A 19,268-nucleotide genomic window follows, 5' to 3' on the forward strand; every position below is an offset into this window, starting at 1 on the left:
TCTTGCCAAGTCCTTGTCCCATACTCTCAGCATGGTGTCTGGAGCCTGTGGTGGAAATAGTAACAGAACTTCATAGGCGTGTGGCACGGCACAGTTTTAGCAAGCGCTGTCGCATAAGTGTCACTCTGGTTTTGCACTGAGGGCAGCACGTAGAAGTGTTGTTGACAGCATCCTTGACCTACAAGCAGTGTACTTTCCGAGGCAGAAGGCTAAAATGGCTAGGGAGATTTTACACATTTTTAGAACTATAGGAGAAAGAGTCTTAGAATAATTGGGGTCGTTTTTGGAGAAGTAGGTGTAAACATCTGATTATAATGTTGAACCCCCCAGAGGCGAGTGTACTATCTGTCAAGTCTTTCTCATAGCCTGGGATTTACTTCACACTCAGAAAGTTTGAGTTTGACGTTCTCATATGGAAAGGCTCAGTTGTCTTCCACAGCAGTGCTCGCTTATTCAAATATTCCTAACTTTATGTTTCATGACGAGACATCTTTTTTCATGTGTAATTATTTCAGGGTTTCGGGACTCAAGATTCTTGAAAATACAGTTTTTCGTCCAAATGCATCCTATTTCAATTATTTTGTAGAACTTTCAACTCTTATCTGTATTTTTGTACATTTTGAAACATAGGGGATCCTGAAAAAGTATTCAAGTAATAAACATAAATGATTCATGTAAATGCAATTATCCAAGCAATATTACAGAAGAATATATGTGGTCAAACTATGTAAAAGTATTTGCATTTAGAAAGCATATTTTAAAGGTTTTTCTTCTCAGAAATTTGTGTCTGTCACCTTTACATTTATCTTCTAGGAGTGTCAATGTTATTTGTGTTTTAATAAGAAAACTGTAATAAAACTTTGGGGTTTCAAAAAATTGGGGGTTTCATTTTAGGTGAGGTGTTTGTCTTTGGGTTTGTTTTTGTACAGTAGAGTTTAATTTATGTGTTGCTTTTCTTCAAGTATAGTTTAAAGGAGTACATTTGGAACGTGTTTTTGGAAAAAGCATATTAATGTAGCAGAAGAGACTTCAGTGCACACTTTCGAAGAAAAACAGTTTCTGAGCATTAAGTGGTAAAAGGCAATAATAATTCAAATGATGATAACCAGCCAAACTGCTAAAAAGAATGCATGTTCTGTGTATCCAGCCATTTCACATGAACTAACCTCGTTTAAAAGAATACATTTTCCATTCACTGTGCACATATGTGTAATCATTTTTGACTAAAATCAATTGCCATTATCATGCCGACTAAATCTGCAGTAGAATATGTTAGTTGCCAGATACTGTACAAAATATTGTTTAAAAATAATGATGACTGAATCCCAGAAATGAATAGATGCAATTTGTAACAATTAGTTATAATGCCAAGAAACACTCCAGAGAGTAAAGTTAATGCTAATTTTTGTGTGTAGTATCTAAATTGCTATGGTAAAGCTTATATTTATGGTAGCAATAAGTGGCAATTTATGCTGAAATACACTGAAACTTGGATATGAGCCTAACTGCTTTTCTTACTTTCCTGAACATGGTAGGACCTGATCGTTGCAAAACGAACCCGTGCCTTAATGGAGGCACCTGTTATCCTACTGAAACTTCCTATGTATGCACCTGTGTGCCAGGATTCAGTGGCGACCAGTGTGAACTGGGTAAGATGTCCTTGCCTGAAAGAGTGTGATGCTTTTCCAGAAGATATATTGGGGCAGAATTTATATTGCTCCAAGGATTTCATAAAAAACCCGTTTGTGGATGAATTATTTGTTAAATGATGTTAAAATCATAGAGTAATTCAAGTAGAGTCTGGGAAATGGGGACAGGTGTTTACGGAATTTTGTTAATATACCCAAAACTCAGTGAAGCTACCTGAGGTGATTTGTGTCTTTTTATAGTTTTTGTAGGTAGGCTTTACAAATGGAAAGTTGCATAAATAGTAAGGAAATACTTTAATCTGTTTCCCTCAGTTGACATATCAATAATCAATTTAAATACAAAATAACTTTAGAAAGCTGCATTTAAAAATTAGGGAGTTTTGGGGTGGCTGGGTGGCTCAACCAGCCGAGCGTCCAACTTTGGCTCAGGTCATGATCTCATGGTTTTTGAGATCAAGCCCGCATCGGGTTTTCTGCTGTCAGTGTGGAGCCTGCTTCGGATCCTCTGTCCCCCTCTCTCTCTGCCCATCCCTTGCTTGCACTCTTTCTCAAAAATAAATAAGCATTAAAAAATTAGGGGGTTTAGCTTTTGTGTTTTGAGCTAACTCGTTCCTCTGGGGTGGAATTGGCCCTGGTCTCCAGAGGCTAGCCTAACCCACCTGTACCTCAAGAAGTTGTGAAGTTTCTGTCCTCCTCTTTTTTGGGTTTCAAGAAGTATATTGTCTCTTTACTAAATCAGTTCCTTTCACTGTCATTCTTATTTTGGTTTCCTTTTCTTTAAAAAAAAAAGACTCCAGTTCTGATTTGACTAAATATAGACCTTTCCTCTGAGAAAAGAGATGATGGAATACATTGGATAGGTGATCCTTTTAGAGGTACCGTAAAGATTTTTTCATACAATTGAGTAAAGAAAGCCCATGATAACACTTTAGATTACACAAAAATACTGAGATAAAATTCTCAACACTCATTTTAAAAGAGTGCTTGTCTTGTGAAGTTTTCTTTAATGTTTATTCACTTATTTTTGAGAGAGACAGAGAGAGAGAGACAGAGTACAAACGGAGGAGGGGCAGAGAGAGAGAGAGAGAGAGAGAGAGAAAGATTCTGAAGCAGACTCCAGGCTCTGAGCTGTCAGAACAGACCCCAGCACAGGACTTGAAACCACGAACCATGAGACCATGACCTTAGCCAAAGTTGGACGCTTAACCAACTGAGCCACCCAGGCACCCCAAGAGTGCTTATCTTTAAAAAAAAAAAGTCAATAGAGCTGGTAAGCTCTATTTCTGTGTTAATTAGTAGGGGTGTAGAGGTAGCAATAGAATGCATTTAAGGAATAACTAACATCTTAAATGTCATATTTACATATATGTGTATAAAAGCATCTATTTGGCTCCCATAATAGTTTAGTGAGTTAATATATGTGAAGCTATTAGAACAGTGGCTGGTACTTAGCAAGCATCATAAAAGTGTTTGATATCACTACTATATGATATCATCATTACTGAGGCCATTTCTTTAGGTACCAATACATTATATACCTCTTGGAAATTTAATTTACTTTGTATATTTATATAGTTTAATACTCTTTTATTTAATATAAACATTAATTAAATCTTTAGTGGAATTGGAAAATGGTATGGGAATAAAGCATTAATTTCATCAGAGATCATACGGGTCTGGGTAGAAAAGTTGCATTTAGTATTGCATTTAAAGTTAGGAGGATTTTGATGGCTGGTGTGGGAGACACAGACACAGCAAACATAAGTACAGACACCGCAAACTGCAGAATGCATTTGAATGACTGCGAGTATTGATGTAGGCCTATTTATGGGTTTGTGGGAGAGAAACGTATTAGAAGAAAATACTTGAAAGGAGGTTAGATCTGGATACATCTGAGAAGATTCTCAATCCAAGAGATTGCTTCCTATTCTAGTAGAGTGATTCTTAGACTTTAGCATCATCAAAATCATGTGGGGGACTTCTACAACACCAATCATTGGTGTTCCCATCCCCCACAGGGTCTGATTCTGTAGGTCTGGGGTGGGCCTGGGAATCTGCATCTCTAACATTCTCAGTTGATGCTGATGCTGCTGGTTCAGGGACTACAGGTAGAAGATCTCTGCCCTGGGTGGTTGGCATCTATGGAAGGTTTGGAAGCCAAAGAGTAAATTATCATGACTGCTTTTGAAGGAGATGACAATCAGAATGAAGGATGTACTGGAAAGGAAAAGGCCCAGAGGCGGTAAGGCCAGTTACATATTTTTAGTATTCTACAGGTGAGGTAATCAAAGCAGGAGCCAGGACTGAGTGTGGGAAGCCCATACAATTCTTTATCAGTTTCAGCATTCATGTGACTCATCTAAAAGCAATGGAGACAATGACCCTCTTATGAATGACTTTGAAATTTGCCTCGAGTTGCCAGATTTGGCAAATGAAACGCAGGAAGGTCTGTTAAATTTTAATTTCAGATAAAAAAAGAAAAGAATAAATTTTTATTGTAGGTAGGCCCTAAATATAGCATGGGGCGTATTTATACTTAAAATTATTATTAAATCTGAAATTAAGATTTAATTGGCTGTTCTGTTCTTTATCTGGCAACCTTATACTAAATGGGATCCTTTGACCTTTTCTGAAAATACTTTTTTGGCCTTTTATGATTTTATTTCAGATTTTGATGAATGTCACTCTAACCCCTGTCGCAATGGAGCCACATGTGTTGATGGTTTTAATACATTCAGGTGCCTCTGCCTTCCAAGCTATGTTGGTGCACTTTGTGAACAAGGTAAGAGCTGTTGCAACATTTGGAGGATGAAAATTATTGATATTTCATTTCCAATGTTACTTCTAGACAGCTTTTTGTCATAATTATTTGGGTGTTTTTAGCAATGTTGGCTATATGGCATATTTTTTCCTGCAGGGGAAATTCACAGGTCACCTAACTATGTTAGGTTTCCTTATGTGTCTGTCCGTAGCTCACAACACCTGAAAAACAGTGTAGACTCGGTCACTGATGTTTTGTTGATAAAATAGAATTGCAGACAGGAACACTTAGCTGAATTTCAGAACATCTAGCCAACAAAAGGAGCGTTGTTGTAAGTATTCTTCCTGAGGACAAACTAGGCATTGACCTTAATCCATCTTTGTGGCTTGTACCAAGGAGTATGGAATTCAATATTGGTTGCCTTTATTTTCTTCTCCTAAGCACTTGAAGGTCAATGGGCTTATTCTTCATAGGTAATCACCTCTGGAGAATGAATTGTTATAGTTGTAGAATACATTAGCTTTGGCTTGGCAAACATTATGTAAAAGGTATTATAAATCTGCTCAACCCGGAGTTTTCTTACTAAAGAAGCATCTACTTTTTCTGAATGAAACAAAGGCCTATGTTCAGGATTGCTTGAATCTCATGATCCCTATAATTTGTATTTTATGGCCAACCTGAGAGTGTATTTTAGGTGGTTAATGGTAACATTTCTTAGTCATCAATCAGAAACACATTGCATCCTCAGCTTTGAAATGTCTATTTCCTTTACTTAAAGTCATACAGTGGTTTGGCTTTGAACAAAGTGCCTAGTGCCAAACTTCTGTTACACCAGACAGAACGAAAATGTATTAGACGCTCAGACACGTTGGTCTGGCCCCACATTCTGCTTTGCAATGTTAATCCAGACGTCACCACAGTTAGAACAAAACTGAAAGCAGCATGTATTGAATTGCCGAAGAGGATGGGTGATGGCTCCATTTTTAGGTGTTTTTTTTTTTCTTTCTCTCTATTGCATAGGATGAATCTGTTTTAAAATTTGAAAGGTAAATATGCAAACTGACTAAGCAAGATCCTTTTCTTAAAGAAAACATTACTGTTTTCTTCAAAAAGATACCATTTTTTGAAGAAAACAAAAGTGTGAGATATGTGAAACATCAGCTATCTTAAAATGATTCTGGCTTCCCTTAGTTCAAGTCCAAGGAGCAACTCAAAAAATCATTCATTCAACAAATGTTTACTGAGCACCTACTATCTTCCAAGTTCTGTCCTGGGCACTGGAAGTAGAACTTTGAGCAAAACAGACAAGGTCCCCAATCTTGGTGACTCAGTATAATTCTTGGCAGGGAATAAAAAGAGATGTTATTTGTTGAATGCCTTGTAGTTTACCAGATGTTTCCAGGTACATCATTTTGTTTAGTTGACAGTATTTCTTTGTGGGAAGCGGGCCAGAAATTGAGGCTCAGAAAGGAAAAGTGATGTGTTCAAGGTCACACAACTAGTAAATTAGAGAGTGGGGAAAATGAACCTAGGCTGCTTTATAAAGCCCAGATTTTTCTTGATATCTTCACACTTCAAAAGTAACTCTTATGGATAAGCATTTTATTTATGTCTATCTTAAAAAGGTTTTGCTTTTTTTTTTTCTCATTTCTGGTGCCACTAGCTTTCGGGTACATTCTATTTTGTCTTAAAGCAAGTGTACTTTCATCCACATCATTTGCTGAGAAACAGCTATCCCAGTCTGTTTACCCGATTGCAGCTGTGCTCCTGTGATTTATTGCCAGGACACTGAAAGATTTTTTTCTCCTCTTTTCAGGTTGCCTAAGAACAAATATTTTTTTCATTAACAGCAGCGTTGTTGTCTAAACAGTTTTCTATCCAAATTTTAGTGATGACTATGTTGTTTCTTCAGCTGACCCTTTCTTCTCTGCATTAGTAACTTCCCAAGTCCCAGTAACTCTGGAATAGGGGAAATGTTTTGGTAGAGTGATAATGGAAATAAAATTCTAGAAGGGGATCTTACAACAATATGGAAACAATTCTGTACACACAGATTGCCCCACACTAAAGTCATTGATACAGCTTGCCAGCAAGAAGTGCCTAAATGTTAACAGTTTCTTAAGGCTTGACAGCTATATGTCACAGATGTTGAAAATGTTACCTACATGACATAAAGAGAATACATTTTTAGTAAAATTGCTCTAAAGTGATAGTCTTGGCTCCTGTAGCCATGAACCAGAATTATCGTACCCTTCCTTACCTACCATAGCCAGCACACCCAGGCAAAACTGAATCTGGGTCTTCATCATGTAATCTATGAGTTATAGTAGTTTTAAAGCATAAGAAGAATTTCTATATGTATGATTTTTAAGAAAATATCATCCAAATGTGTTTCTTTTAATAAATGAAATGTGTATCGTGTTATTTTTAGATGAGATTGGAAGAACAAACGGGCTGCTTCCAATAACCCCCTATCAGAACAGCATCCTTAGGAGATGCTCTTTGACACCTAGTCCTTCCTTACATATTTATTGAATGCATAAATAAAAGTTATGTAAATCCATATCGACATTTGATTTTTTTTCAATAAAAAGTTTATTGAGTGGCATTTGCACATATATTCACAATCATCAGGATTGTAAATCTATGGTTTCAATAGTACAGATGAGGGGCGCCTGGGTGGCTCAGTCAGTTAAGCGGCCAACTTCGGCTCAGGTCATGATCTCGCGGTCTGTGGGTTCAGGCCCCGCGTCGGGCTCTGTGCTGACAGCTCAGAGCCTGGAGCCTGTTTCAGATTCTGTGTCTTCCTCTTTCTCTGACCCTCCCCTGTTCATGCTCTCTCTCTCTGTCTCTCAAAAATAAATAAATGTAAAAAAAAATTAAAAAAAAATAGTACAGATGAATAAATGAATACGTACATACATATATATGTACATAAACAAACATACAAACAAACTTCCAGTTTGGACCTGGGTTCTGATAGAAATATACTCACCTGTTAACTGAGAAAGGTGTTGTAGCAATGATGTGGTTGTGCATCTAAATTTTATGATCATTTAGGATTTTTGGTATAAGGGAAAACATATGTAACGATAACCTATTTTAATGATAAAAGACAAAGAAAGAAAACTGGACTAAAGCCATTGGGTTAATAGAGGATATGAGTGTGTAGAAGAATTGTTTTAAACTTCCCATTCAATAAGTTAAGGATTCTCTAGAATTTTAAGCTGTCTTAAATAAATATTAATTCCCATGGTTAAGGAAAGCTATGCTTTTATAATATCACATTATTGACTTTGGCAGTAAGAGTTTTCTAAAATTCTTTCCAATTGTTCTCCCCTATAAACTAACTCCCTCTTATATGAAGATTCGTTTCCTCCCCACCCCTCCTGCCTCACCTCTAAATTCTTCCACGTGAATATTGCAAAAGGAAAATTGCTACGTCCAAGTAGCCAAATTACATTTCATTCTTCGGGGCTGAATGCTACTTTTATACCAAACCATCTAACTGTGTCTCTAGTCCTTTCCTATGAGATTTGGTGGTCTCCAAACAACACTTGAATAAAACTTAAAACCTCCAGTGCACGTTATTTAAACCAATTAGTCAGCTGGCTGTAACTAACAAGACTGGATAGACTAAACTGAAATACAGACTGCTCCCAGAGATGAGCTGCATCTGTTGGATGACTATCGTCTAAATCCCTGGAGCCAAGAAAACATTAAAATCTCTCAGAATTCATCCTTTCCCACAATTATAGAAAGGGGAATAAATGGTGTGAGAGTCAGGAGACAATTTGACTATCAATTTGGCCACTAAGCCTGACCTATAAAGCAAACATTGATTTCATCTAGTAGGATTTTGTTTCCTTCATCAACTAGTAAGATTAGGGGATGGGGGGGATGGGTTAATAGGTAATGTGGGAAGTTTTCCTGGTACCTAAAATTCCATAAACATTGCAGTTTTGTTAGTTCTTATGTGTAACTAGTTCAGTATGTTTGTGCGATATGTTTTGTGATAGTCAAAATCATTTCCATTGCTCATCATTTAATACATACACTTTAACCCCACCTGTGAGTGGATGAGTCTGAGAGAAGGTTGCCGGTGACAAGGCGGTGCTATGAGCAAGGCTGCTTTCCTGTGAAAATATTTAAAAACTGGCAATCTAGAATCTCTATAGAAGGTATAGCTGCAGCTTACTGACTGTTTAAAATTTAGGTATATATGAAAAATGTTCTCATCCCACCAGGATACTGGTTATGGTATGCTTGTTACAAAAGAGAAAAAAAATATGCATATGCATGTGTGGTGATGGGATGTGACTTCTGCTATTTCTTTCTAAAGAAACTTAAAATCATGATGCATTTGCACAAGGAGTTACCTATACTTCCTGTCCTTTGGGGAAGAAGGCACGCAATCCTAGCTGTATCCCATCCAAGCTGTATCCCAGAAGCTGCCTACCGATGAAGAATTTTTTTTTCTCTTGTTGTAAATCTTACTTGACAAGATCCCGTGGCCACCCAGCTATCTCTCTGGGAAGTGGTAAAGGAACTACTTCCAGAGACTTTGAAGTCCTTCTTCAAATAGAGCATTCATAATCCTATTAGCCGGAATTCTTATCTTATCACTTGAATGATTCTCTTCAGAAAAGTTGTGTTGGTAAGGACTTAGCCCCAGTTGCTTCACAAATGAGTCAGTAGACATTGCAGCCTAAGAAGTTTTGTCTGGCCCCTCTTCCAGTTTTCTTTCCTGCTGAAACTGGCTCTAATCAAGGAAACTGCAGTTAGATACTGACTTTTCAGTCCAGAGATGTACAGTCACCCGCTAGGCAGGAATGAGTTGGGCTATCATTATCATACTTTCTTCATCATCGTGATCAAATTTTCTTCATATGTAATTTCAGGGACATTGCATTGATACTGGCTTAGGTCTTCTTACTAGCACTTAGATCCCTGAGGCAAGATGGAATGACGTAGGTGAGTTTAATAAGCTCCTGCCTTGTTTCTTCCAGACACAGAGACGTGTGACTATGGCTGGCACAAATTCCAAGGGCAGTGCTACAAATACTTCGCGCATCGGCGCACATGGGATGCAGCTGAAAGGGAATGCCGTCTGCAGGGCGCACATCTTACAAGCATCCTGTCTCATGAAGAACAGATGTTTGTGAACCGTATGTAGCAAGCATACTAAGGTTTTGAAGCTCACTCAGTGTCACCATCTTAGTTTTCTTTGCATCTAACTGAACAGAAGTAGCATTCTCCATTGCATTTTGATTTACTAAGTCCCTCATCTGAACTACTTAAAAGCCTCTCTCCTACATGAGTCTCCTACTTTGAGAAATACTCACCTCTCACATAGGAAGGCATTTCCTGATCTGCCAGCAGTAGGTGAAACAGCACCCTGTAGGTTGAGTCACATGAAATTGCTATTTGATCATTTTTTGACTTACCAAAATGGCCCCTTCTTATGGTTCCATCTCATTCTTCTCAGCTGCTGTCGTAGTTTCTATTTTGAAGATGTGCATATGTTGTCTAAAGTTAAAGACAAAATTGCTTCCAGTTATTTTTATCCCACTAATTAAATCTGAATTTGTAATAGCACCCTAATCCTACCCTTGGCACAAAATTGGTTCTTATCCACACCGCTAATGGTTTTAAGCCATAGAAAGTGGGCTTCATGTTAAGGGCATGAACAAATGGAGACTGAAAGCTAATGAAACTTACTACCAGAGCTGTTGAATAACTCCTTAAACTAGAACAAAGAGGAGAGCAGCTTGCTTTTATGTAGCGAATATGTAGAAGTTTTTTGCTTATGAAGCATTGTTTGATGCTCTGTTAAATATGTTCTCATAAAGCCTGCTATCTTTTAGAAGTTTGATAGTTAATTTGCGATTTGGATGGAGGTTCATTTAACTTTTTTGCATGGTATTCTTGCCAGTGACTCATCTATGATGAAAGTAATTATTTTTGAGGATAATTTTGCAGGACTATCTGGTCTAGGTATTCATTGTTTGAAATGCTTTGAGAAAAAACATGTGGCTTCCAAAGTGAGGCTAGTATGGGAATGATCTGTCACATTTTATCAGGTCACTGAATTTTTGCCAATGGCATAGCTTAATAAAAAAATGGAAAGTTTTTATCATGAGTAAGGTTGGAAAAATATTTAATTATAGGAAACTGCTAGAGAAATTATTTTCTTATGTCTGATATTTTAATGTTTCTCAGTGTTTGTGAATTAGCTTTTTAGTTTAAAGCACACTGGGCAGAAGAACAAAAGATAGTTAGACTATGAGAGATTTTTATGAGCAACTAAACAAAAATCCAGCCAGGAAAGAGGATGCATGATTCACTCTGAAAATAATTTTCTTTAATACATTTCATCCATATATGGGAAAGGTAGTAAAAATATCTGTGTTGCTTCCCCTCTCCTAGGTGTGGGCCATGATTATCAGTGGATAGGCCTCAATGACAAGATGTTTGAACATGACTTCCGTTGGACCGATGGCAGCACACTGGTAATGTTGACTGTGCATGAAAAATGATACCAATTCTAGGACCTTGGTACTGTGTGCTGATTGCATGTTACAGAGGGTGTATTTGACTGGAGACCAGTTAAGTGACTTGATCAGGGTCACTCAGTGAAATAAATGAGTGTTAGAATGGAGTTCCATGCTAACTGATCCACAAACAGTGCTCCCATCACTGTGGCTCTCTTTGAAAGAGCAGCACATCAGACTCTGTTGAACTGGAAAACCACATAATCAGCAGAATTGCCTTAAGTTTGTCTTTCAGATGGTTATCTTTGCTTTTTTTTTTTTTAATTTTTTTTTCAACGTTTATTTATTTTTGGGACAGAGAGAGACAGAGCATGAACGGGGGAGGGGCAGAGAGAGAGGGAGACACAGCATCGGAAACAGCCTCCAGGCTCCGAGCCATCAGCCCAGAGCCCGACGCGGGGCTCGAACTTACGGACCGCGAGATCGTGACCTGGCTGAAGTCGGACGCTTAACCGACTGCGCCACCCAGGCGCCCCATATCTTTGCTTTTTATAGCTTCAAAGGAAAAAGGGGAAGAATAAATGTAAGAGAAAAGGCCTTTAAAAAAATACCTTTCTCTCTTACATAATTTCACTGGAAATCTGCTATATGGCATGGCTCATTTTTATCCAAACCAAAACGCTCATTTTTTTTCATCTTAAGAAAGATTGTTGAATTATGATCTTGTGGATCTTCTTCCACTCAAACTGCTAATTACATAGTTTTGAGCTTTCTCTGCTTCTTAAAGAATGACTTGGTAATACTGGCCAGAACCTTGAGTAGGCTGAAATGAGATTCTTAGGACTGCTGAACCTGTTTTGAGTCACTATTCTAGATACATGTGAGTGTAATTTTTTTAGAAATAGTTCAAGTGTGGTTAGCTATACTAGTGGTTCTAGGCACTGGCTGTTCATTGGAATCACCTGGGGAACATAATTTAACAACCGGTGCCTAGGCATCAGCTCAAATTCATTAAAGCAAAACCTCTGGCAGCTATATTTTCCACGTGCTCTCCAGGTGATTCTAAAATGCAGACAAGTTGAGATCCACTGGGCTAAACGATAGGTATAAATTCAGTTCTAAATTAGATGAATAGCAGGAGAAATTGAAAATAATTTTTAAGCTCTTATGTTTAAAATTCATTCATTACCTGCCACTCATCTGAATGTAATGAGTTTGGCCAAACGTTAAGTTCGTCCTAGAACAGATGCCGAAATAACCTCTGCTTTTGGAAATTCTACTCTGTTCGAGAAAGCTTTTCTGTGTTCTTGTGGACATACCACTCAGGTCATCTCTGTGTCAGTTGCCATACTCAGCATTTTGCATGTGTTTATTCCCCCGTAATAATCTTTAAGAGAGGTATTAAATGTTTTACAGGTAAAGAGAGGGAATGTCAGTTAGGTTGAGATTTTTGCCCAGAGTCACAATTCTACTAAGTGGCAAAGTCAGGATGTGAACTCAGGCCTGTCTTCAAAGCCATGCTTTATTCTGGCTGACACGTCCTTGATTTGAAAAGGTATCCCTTATTACATTTTGCTTTGAGCAACCCTAAAATAAAGTCTGGCTTACCCTCTCTCTGTCATCACTCCTTATGTTTAATCAGCACTATTTGCCATTCAGGTTCATAAGTAGGTTCTTTGGCAAGATGCAGAAAAAATAGGGAAGGTAGATTGTAAAATATATTCCCAATAAGATCTATCAACCATATCCTCTGGATCAATACTCACTGTTCTCTCATTGTCCGAAGTGGATGGTATATCTGCAAAAGTTGCATCTGTGTATTTTTATTTTGCTAAAATAAATAAATATTTCAGGGAGGATAATTTTGGTCAGTTAGATTAATGGTGATTGGTATGGTGTGAATCCTTCTGTATTTGAATTGTAATTGAAGATAAACTATTTTGATTTTACTTATAATGTGTATGTGAATATAAAATTAAAGGATTTTTTATGTATGTTATAGATAGTTAAGACTTTTTATAATTTTGCAAATGTATTTTATACAGTATAGGCATTTAACGAGTTTTCTTTTGTTGAATGAATACTTCAGTCCTATGGGGTAACTTGAGTCTTAAGAACCACCATTAAGTCTTCCTCCCACACATGTTCCTTTACACATAGCCCACTGAAAAGTACAAGTCCTAGGAGGTCCCATCTGTATTATAGAAGTTAGAACGCCAAGAACTCAGGTAGGGCTCTGGTTGGTGCTTATTTGTTCCTTGCAGACCTTAACCACAGCTTATCTGAAAGTGTACCTCCATGCTCCCGCTCTGAGCCTGGCATTTGGCGAGGTGTGGTATATGTAAAGTCTGCCATTTGCTACATACTGACCTGATCAGGCCAAGTCCCCAACTTCAATTTCTCATTGGTTCTATGGAACTGATTTGTCTATTTTCATTCTTAGCATTTTTGTGTGTTACAACATGTTTATTCTGGTCATTAGCAGTTCAGCTTTTCAAAGAAGTAGTTTTCTTGCCTGCTTTTTACTATTTATGGTGTCTAGGACAAGGCCCTTATACTACCTATGAACTTGGTTAATGACACTGAATCTTGACTTCTAGCTGGCAGCTGGGTGAGGTCTATAAAACATCTTAGGGAATGTTCCTTTCCTGTCAAATGCCATTCAGGTGAGCTTGATTCATCAGATGTCATTATTCAACTATACCAAAGCAAGCCAAGTCAACTTTTTTTTTTTTTTCTTTGTTTCTTGTGGTCTGTGTCCATTAAGTTTCAATGGACTGTGAAAAATACTGTATAAAAATAACTTAATTGCCATTTCCATGGCCTAGACTGGTCCTAAATTTGGTAAGTAAGCAAGAATTGCACTTTGCAAGAGAGAAATATATTGATCTTCCTAGGAAATTTTCAGGGGAAGATAACATGACCTCATGTAGGTAACTGTACAGTGTAAACAAGAAACTTACCCTAAATGAGTTCACGTTTTTACATTGAAACCTAAGGATTATGAAGAGAGCATCAAGTGAGGGTCTTGGTTTGAAGAAGTGAGCAGATGAATTACATAAATAAGCAAAGCGTATCAAAGAAACAATACAAGCAAATCTAGAAAGCACTCTGACAGACCCTTGGTTTCTTCTTAATTCCCTCTTTGTGTCAAATAAAAGTGTGCTAAGGAGTGTCCCTAACTTTGAACATTTTGAAACAGAAAAGACCATCTGCCCAACAGCCTGTCTCCCTCCCATCTGACTGATCTCTGGCCCACTCTGCTTTTGTAACCACCCTCGCCTCTATCCCTTCCTTTCTGACACAGCCTAGGTGTCTCTTAAACTCGTTTGTAGTTCATTCTGCAGCCACCATCCCCTTAACAGGTTCCATATGTTTGCAGGCTTTGAATAAAATAGTTCTTCTTTGTTTCGCTGTTTACTCCAAATGTCTTGCCTTTGAAAAGATCCCTAATAGTAAACTCTACATCAGAGAAAGCAGTATCCGCTTACACTTGGAAATGGTGTTACCTTGACTGTGTGCAATTTTAAGGACTTTGTTTATGTTTTAGAGTGATTTCTCCCTTCTCCCCTTTGCCCCCATTTTTTGTTTGAAAGATTTATTAGAGCTTATTCTTCTTGGGAGGTAGAGCAGTATTAAAACAAAAAGGACCTTTGATATTTACTGTATATTATCTTCTGTTATTCAGCCTTACAATTCAGTAAAAGCAAACAAGTTTCTATTAGGTTTTTCAGTCTCAATAATTTCTTTTCTTAAAATAATTAAGCTCTGCTTCAATAAACTTGCAGTATAATTATATCGTAGTTAACAGGATTATGCTATATCGCGAGATGTCGATTTATATGCTTGTACTACATTAATAGTGTTATTTGGCCAAGTTATCTAAATTGCCCTTGTTCTTCAGATTCTGATTGATTCATTCCACGTTACTGGCCTCTGTAATATGGTGTGGATAACATGCCAAATTCTTGCTTTTGTTGTATTTTCAAAATCTTTTTTATTATCATTTGGGGGGTTTACCCAGTAAGTTTCACAGAAGTGTACTCAGAGGGAAATTGGGTCTAGCCTTAACCTTTGTGATTTTTATTAAGGTTATTTTCTCTTGACACATTCCAGTTTTTATTTTCTCACTAGGTTTTCTAACAACCAGTCACACTTCGTGTCTTAGTTTTCTATTGACGAGTTGTTCTTTAACTTGACTATTGATCTCTTAATAGCGAAATGCCCCAAGTACTTTATTAGAAACTCAGACAAATAACTTCAGTAATGAATAACTTCACTTGTCACCCAAGTGATGTCTTCAAAGACACTAAGTTAAACTATCCAAGTTAAATACACATTAAAGCTGGCAAACTTAAACAAACATTTCTTATCTAGCTTCCATACTTTTAGTTGAGTTTTAAGTTCTTTCTTTAACCTAATTGTTAAATGAATGACTAGTCTGAAGTGTTTCCCCCTGATATGTTTCCAGTGCCTATGACCTGCTCTTTCCCTTACTATGAACTCTTGTTACTCTCTTCCTGAAATCCTGCAATATCTTCCTCTTGCCTTCAGTATAAAATTCTAATTATGAGCCTGGCATACCAAGCCCACTATTCCACCTGCCACTTCCTAAGCAATATCATCTCAAAATACTCACAGTTCCTGGAATAAGCCGTGACATCTAACTCCTGAGGATCTTTGCATACTCCTGCCCTAGTGCTTAGAATAATTTTATTTAATAAATGTTCATATGCCTTGCTTAGGCAAGAGTCTCCTTCCAGGAAGCCTTCCCAGTTGACTGTGACTAAGAGCTCCTCTACTTGTTCCAGAAGCCTCTTGTGTCCTCTTTGCATCTGACCACTGACCTCCGTGGGGCTAATTTCCTGACACTGAGCTTTCTGAGGCAGGGATTAACCTTCATTTCTATTTTTTCAGCACCTAGTGGAATTGTTGACAAAAATAGATACTTAATGTTTTTTGAATGCTAATTAATATTTTTTAATGTTTATTTTTGACAGAGGGGTGGGGGAGAATGTGGGCAAGCAAGGGAGGGGCAGAGAGAGAGGGGGACAGAAGATGGGAAGCAGGCTCTGAGCTGACAGCACAAAGCCCAACGCAGGGCTCAAACTCATGAACCATGAGATCATGACCTGAGCTGAAGTCGGACTCTTAACCGACTGAGCCACCCAGGCACCCCTGAATGATAATTAATATTTATACATTGCTCAATCATCTTATTCTGTTATGTTCTGAATCATGAAATGACCAATTAAGTCTTTTGGGTGAATCACTTTGTGACGATTCTTGTTTATCTAAGTTAAATATTTAATTTAATGATTTAATGTTGTACCAGTATGAAAAACATTAAAACATAATAGATGAGATTTCAAAAATGGTGAAAAAAAAGTTCCCCCAAAACAAATATATATATATATATATATATGGCTGAGTGTACTGCCTAGTGGAAATGATGACAGTTTTGTCCATGGTTGTCCCAAGAATACATTTACAATAAGCTCTGGGAAGAAAAAATGGAAAGCAAACCTTTCAGCCTCTGCCACCCCTGCAGGTTTGAGTTATATCAGGGCAGATTTTCCATGAAGCTTTAGGAAACCAACAATTACTCAAAACTTTGAAGGAGGATTTTTTTTCAAGATAGGCACATATTCTGTCATTATACTTTCTGCAGAAAAATTACTTAGAAAACCCATATTATCCAAATCCAAAATGTAGTAGAACACACAAAAGAAAATCTTATCCCTGAATGTTATTTTATTTTTTATAGTTTGGTTGACTAAGGATGAATTGGTTGCCTAAGGCTGGACAGAGCTTCATTTATTCATCCTCTATCTGAGTCTGTTCTTTCAAGCATAGAGGCAGCCAGACATGAGAGAACAGCATGGAATCATTTATACTGTCCTATCTATATATTTCCTAGCAAAATCATTTTCACAACTTTCTGTACAACTACAGACTACAGACAACTGTCCATGGAGAGCACAATCAGGCATTGGAAACTGTTAGGTGCCTTCATGACACTACTTTTTATAACATATCTCCCAAACAATTGGCTTAAATTCAACCCCTGGACCTCAGAGGTTTAAAGCTGTTATCATCATGCTCCCTCCTCTCTCTGACCCCCAGGCATAAATTCTCACAAGGGGAGAATTTGGTCCTTTCTCTCTTCTCTTTAGTGAGTTTTTGCAGCACCACTAAAGCGCACCCCTCACCACTGGGGATTGGATGCTTCAGTGGATCAGAAGCAGTTACTTCAAAGGAAAATGTCACCTTCGATAGTGTTGTACAGAGGTTGAGGATTGAATAGAACTGACAACCCAGTTTCCTTTTAAAAATGTTGAGGAGCCTTGGAGTGTTTGATTTGTTTGGCAAGAAACAAAACAAAACGAAAAACCAGAAACAAAACAAAAAGCAGAAACAAACAAACAAACAAAAATCTTTCCATGTCTCTTTCACATTTTCCTTCTATCGTCTCTATTTTGTCCACACTCAGGCAAGCCCTGAAAGGCTGCTGGCTTGTCAGCTTCCTGGGAAGTAGCCACAGCCCTCTTCTCACTGTCCAGTACTATTAGAGGAAACAGAAAACCTTCCTCTCCTCCGCACTTGTCTAAATCTTTTCAGGAAGTTCTCAAACAAGTTACTAATTCACAGAACCATAAAGGTCTTATTTTCTAGCTCTAACCAGCTCATCTTGCCCCTCGATAGTTCTGACAGAGGTTGCAAAAAGCTAATTGGTAGCCTTTTGCACTTAAAAAAATACTACTTGAAAAAATATTTCTGGAAGGTAACTGAATTTTGCCTTTTTTGTTTGTTCTCATCTTGGTAAGCATGTTCAGCACTGGCAAGCTGGCATACCTAGAATTTGGGACACCCAGTCACCCTCCTGGTTAGGGTTGATGCATGAGAATCGCCAGATTTGTGGATGGACTTTAAATACAGAGACCCCTTTCCTTTTTTCATAAATAAACTCATCAGTCTGTCAAGCAAAGTATTGTGAGAAAAACCAGCTTTGAAAAAAGGTAGAAACAATGAAGAAATAGCCCTTAACTCAGGAATAAACACTTTAAGGGGGCAGAGAAAAGGAGTAACAAGTTGCAGGCCATAAACCATTAATTTTTTTTCTACAGGAAGGTATCATTATTACCCTTTTATAAACACAAAGGTTCCTCTCCTCCTCCCTCTCCCAGATGTCTTGGACATCGAAAAGAGAATCAAGAGTATGAGCTAATTCCCAGTGTTTTCTAAACTCGTTTGTAGGTTTCTGCTCATTTGAAAGGATTGTCCATGATTTGGCAGAAAACAGTGCAAAACAAAACCCCCGAACTGAAAACTTAAGTTTTACTTTGTCTACCTGAAAACATTAGAAAACGCTCTGTAAAGTGTTTGCAGATGGATATGTGTCAGCTGTGGTGTGGTTTGAGATCCAAGTCAGATGCCACTTGTCTGTGAACAAGTCACACCGCATATCAACATTAATTTAATTATGTTAAACTTCACAGACTTCATTATATTAACCTAAAAGCCAAGGAAAACATATGCTGTTTCCTCATCCTTTAACACATTACTCATGAGTGGAAGAATTCTCAGTTTCTGTTCTGCCCAAGACCATTCAGCTCTTAATAAAAATTTTTACTTGTGTTGCAGTTCAGTTTGATTTGAAACCAAGAACTGGTTCCTGTGATTCTACGTGTGAAATATAACCAGTCATAGAAGTTCTGGAACACAAAACCCTCATCTCCTCCTTGCCTTTACTTGCACGCAGATATCTAGTGATAGGTGACAGGGCTGGAAGAACACTTACCATCACTGGAAAATCATTTCATAATTGACAAGATTCTCCTTAAAAAAAAAAAAAATATCAATTCCTTCTCACAGATGCTTTCCCAGCAGCTCTATGAAACTCTAAAATCATGTACAGATATTTAAATTTAATTGCTAATTACTTTAAGGCAATTCATGGAAAAGGCAAACAAAACTGTGGAATGGGTTTTGGCAGTTCCCCACTGCATTTGGATCGTTAGCGCTTCCTGCCTGAAGACCTGCGCAAACAAGCTTGGGGTGAGGGAACCCACTGGCTCCTTCCGAGGTGGGGGTTAAATGCAAAGGGCTCCGTGGGGCTCTGCCTGCCCCTCCCCCATTCCAAGTGCTCTCGCGGTGGGAGGAACTCACATCCTTTAGAAAATGCTGTTGATAATTACAGCTTTGTAGGGCAGTGAGCTCACGCTATTACATGAGATTAGTGCTGTACTCAAGAGCTGCCAGATTGTCTCTCCCGCACAGAGACTTGCCAGCTAGGAAAATAATGGGCATATTGCCATTTTAACAGCTATCAGGAGACCCCAAGTTAGTTTTTCTTCCCTTCAG

At 37.9% G+C, this 19,268-nt stretch overlaps 1 protein-coding gene across 4 annotated transcripts in view; it reads left to right on the plus strand.

The window, feature by feature from the left end:
• VCAN (versican) overlaps window positions 1-19,268 on the plus strand; it is a 120,937-nt gene that overhangs the window by 74,583 nt on the left and 27,086 nt on the right. For all 4 annotated transcript variants that reach the window (XM_045033290.1, XM_003981130.6, XM_003981131.6 and 1 more), the window contains 4 exons: window positions 1,536-1,649; window positions 4,318-4,431; window positions 9,420-9,578; window positions 10,840-10,922. In XM_045033290.1, coding sequence (XP_044889225.1) covers window positions 1,536-1,649; window positions 4,318-4,431; window positions 9,420-9,578; window positions 10,840-10,922 — 470 coding nt within the window. The remainder of the gene's footprint in view (window positions 1-1,535; window positions 1,650-4,317; window positions 4,432-9,419; window positions 9,579-10,839; window positions 10,923-19,268) is intronic.

The sequence above is a fragment of the Felis catus genome, chromosome A1 (assembly GCF_018350175.1).
Source record: "Felis catus isolate Fca126 chromosome A1, F.catus_Fca126_mat1.0, whole genome shotgun sequence".
NCBI lineage: Eukaryota > Metazoa > Chordata > Mammalia > Carnivora > Felidae > Felis > Felis catus.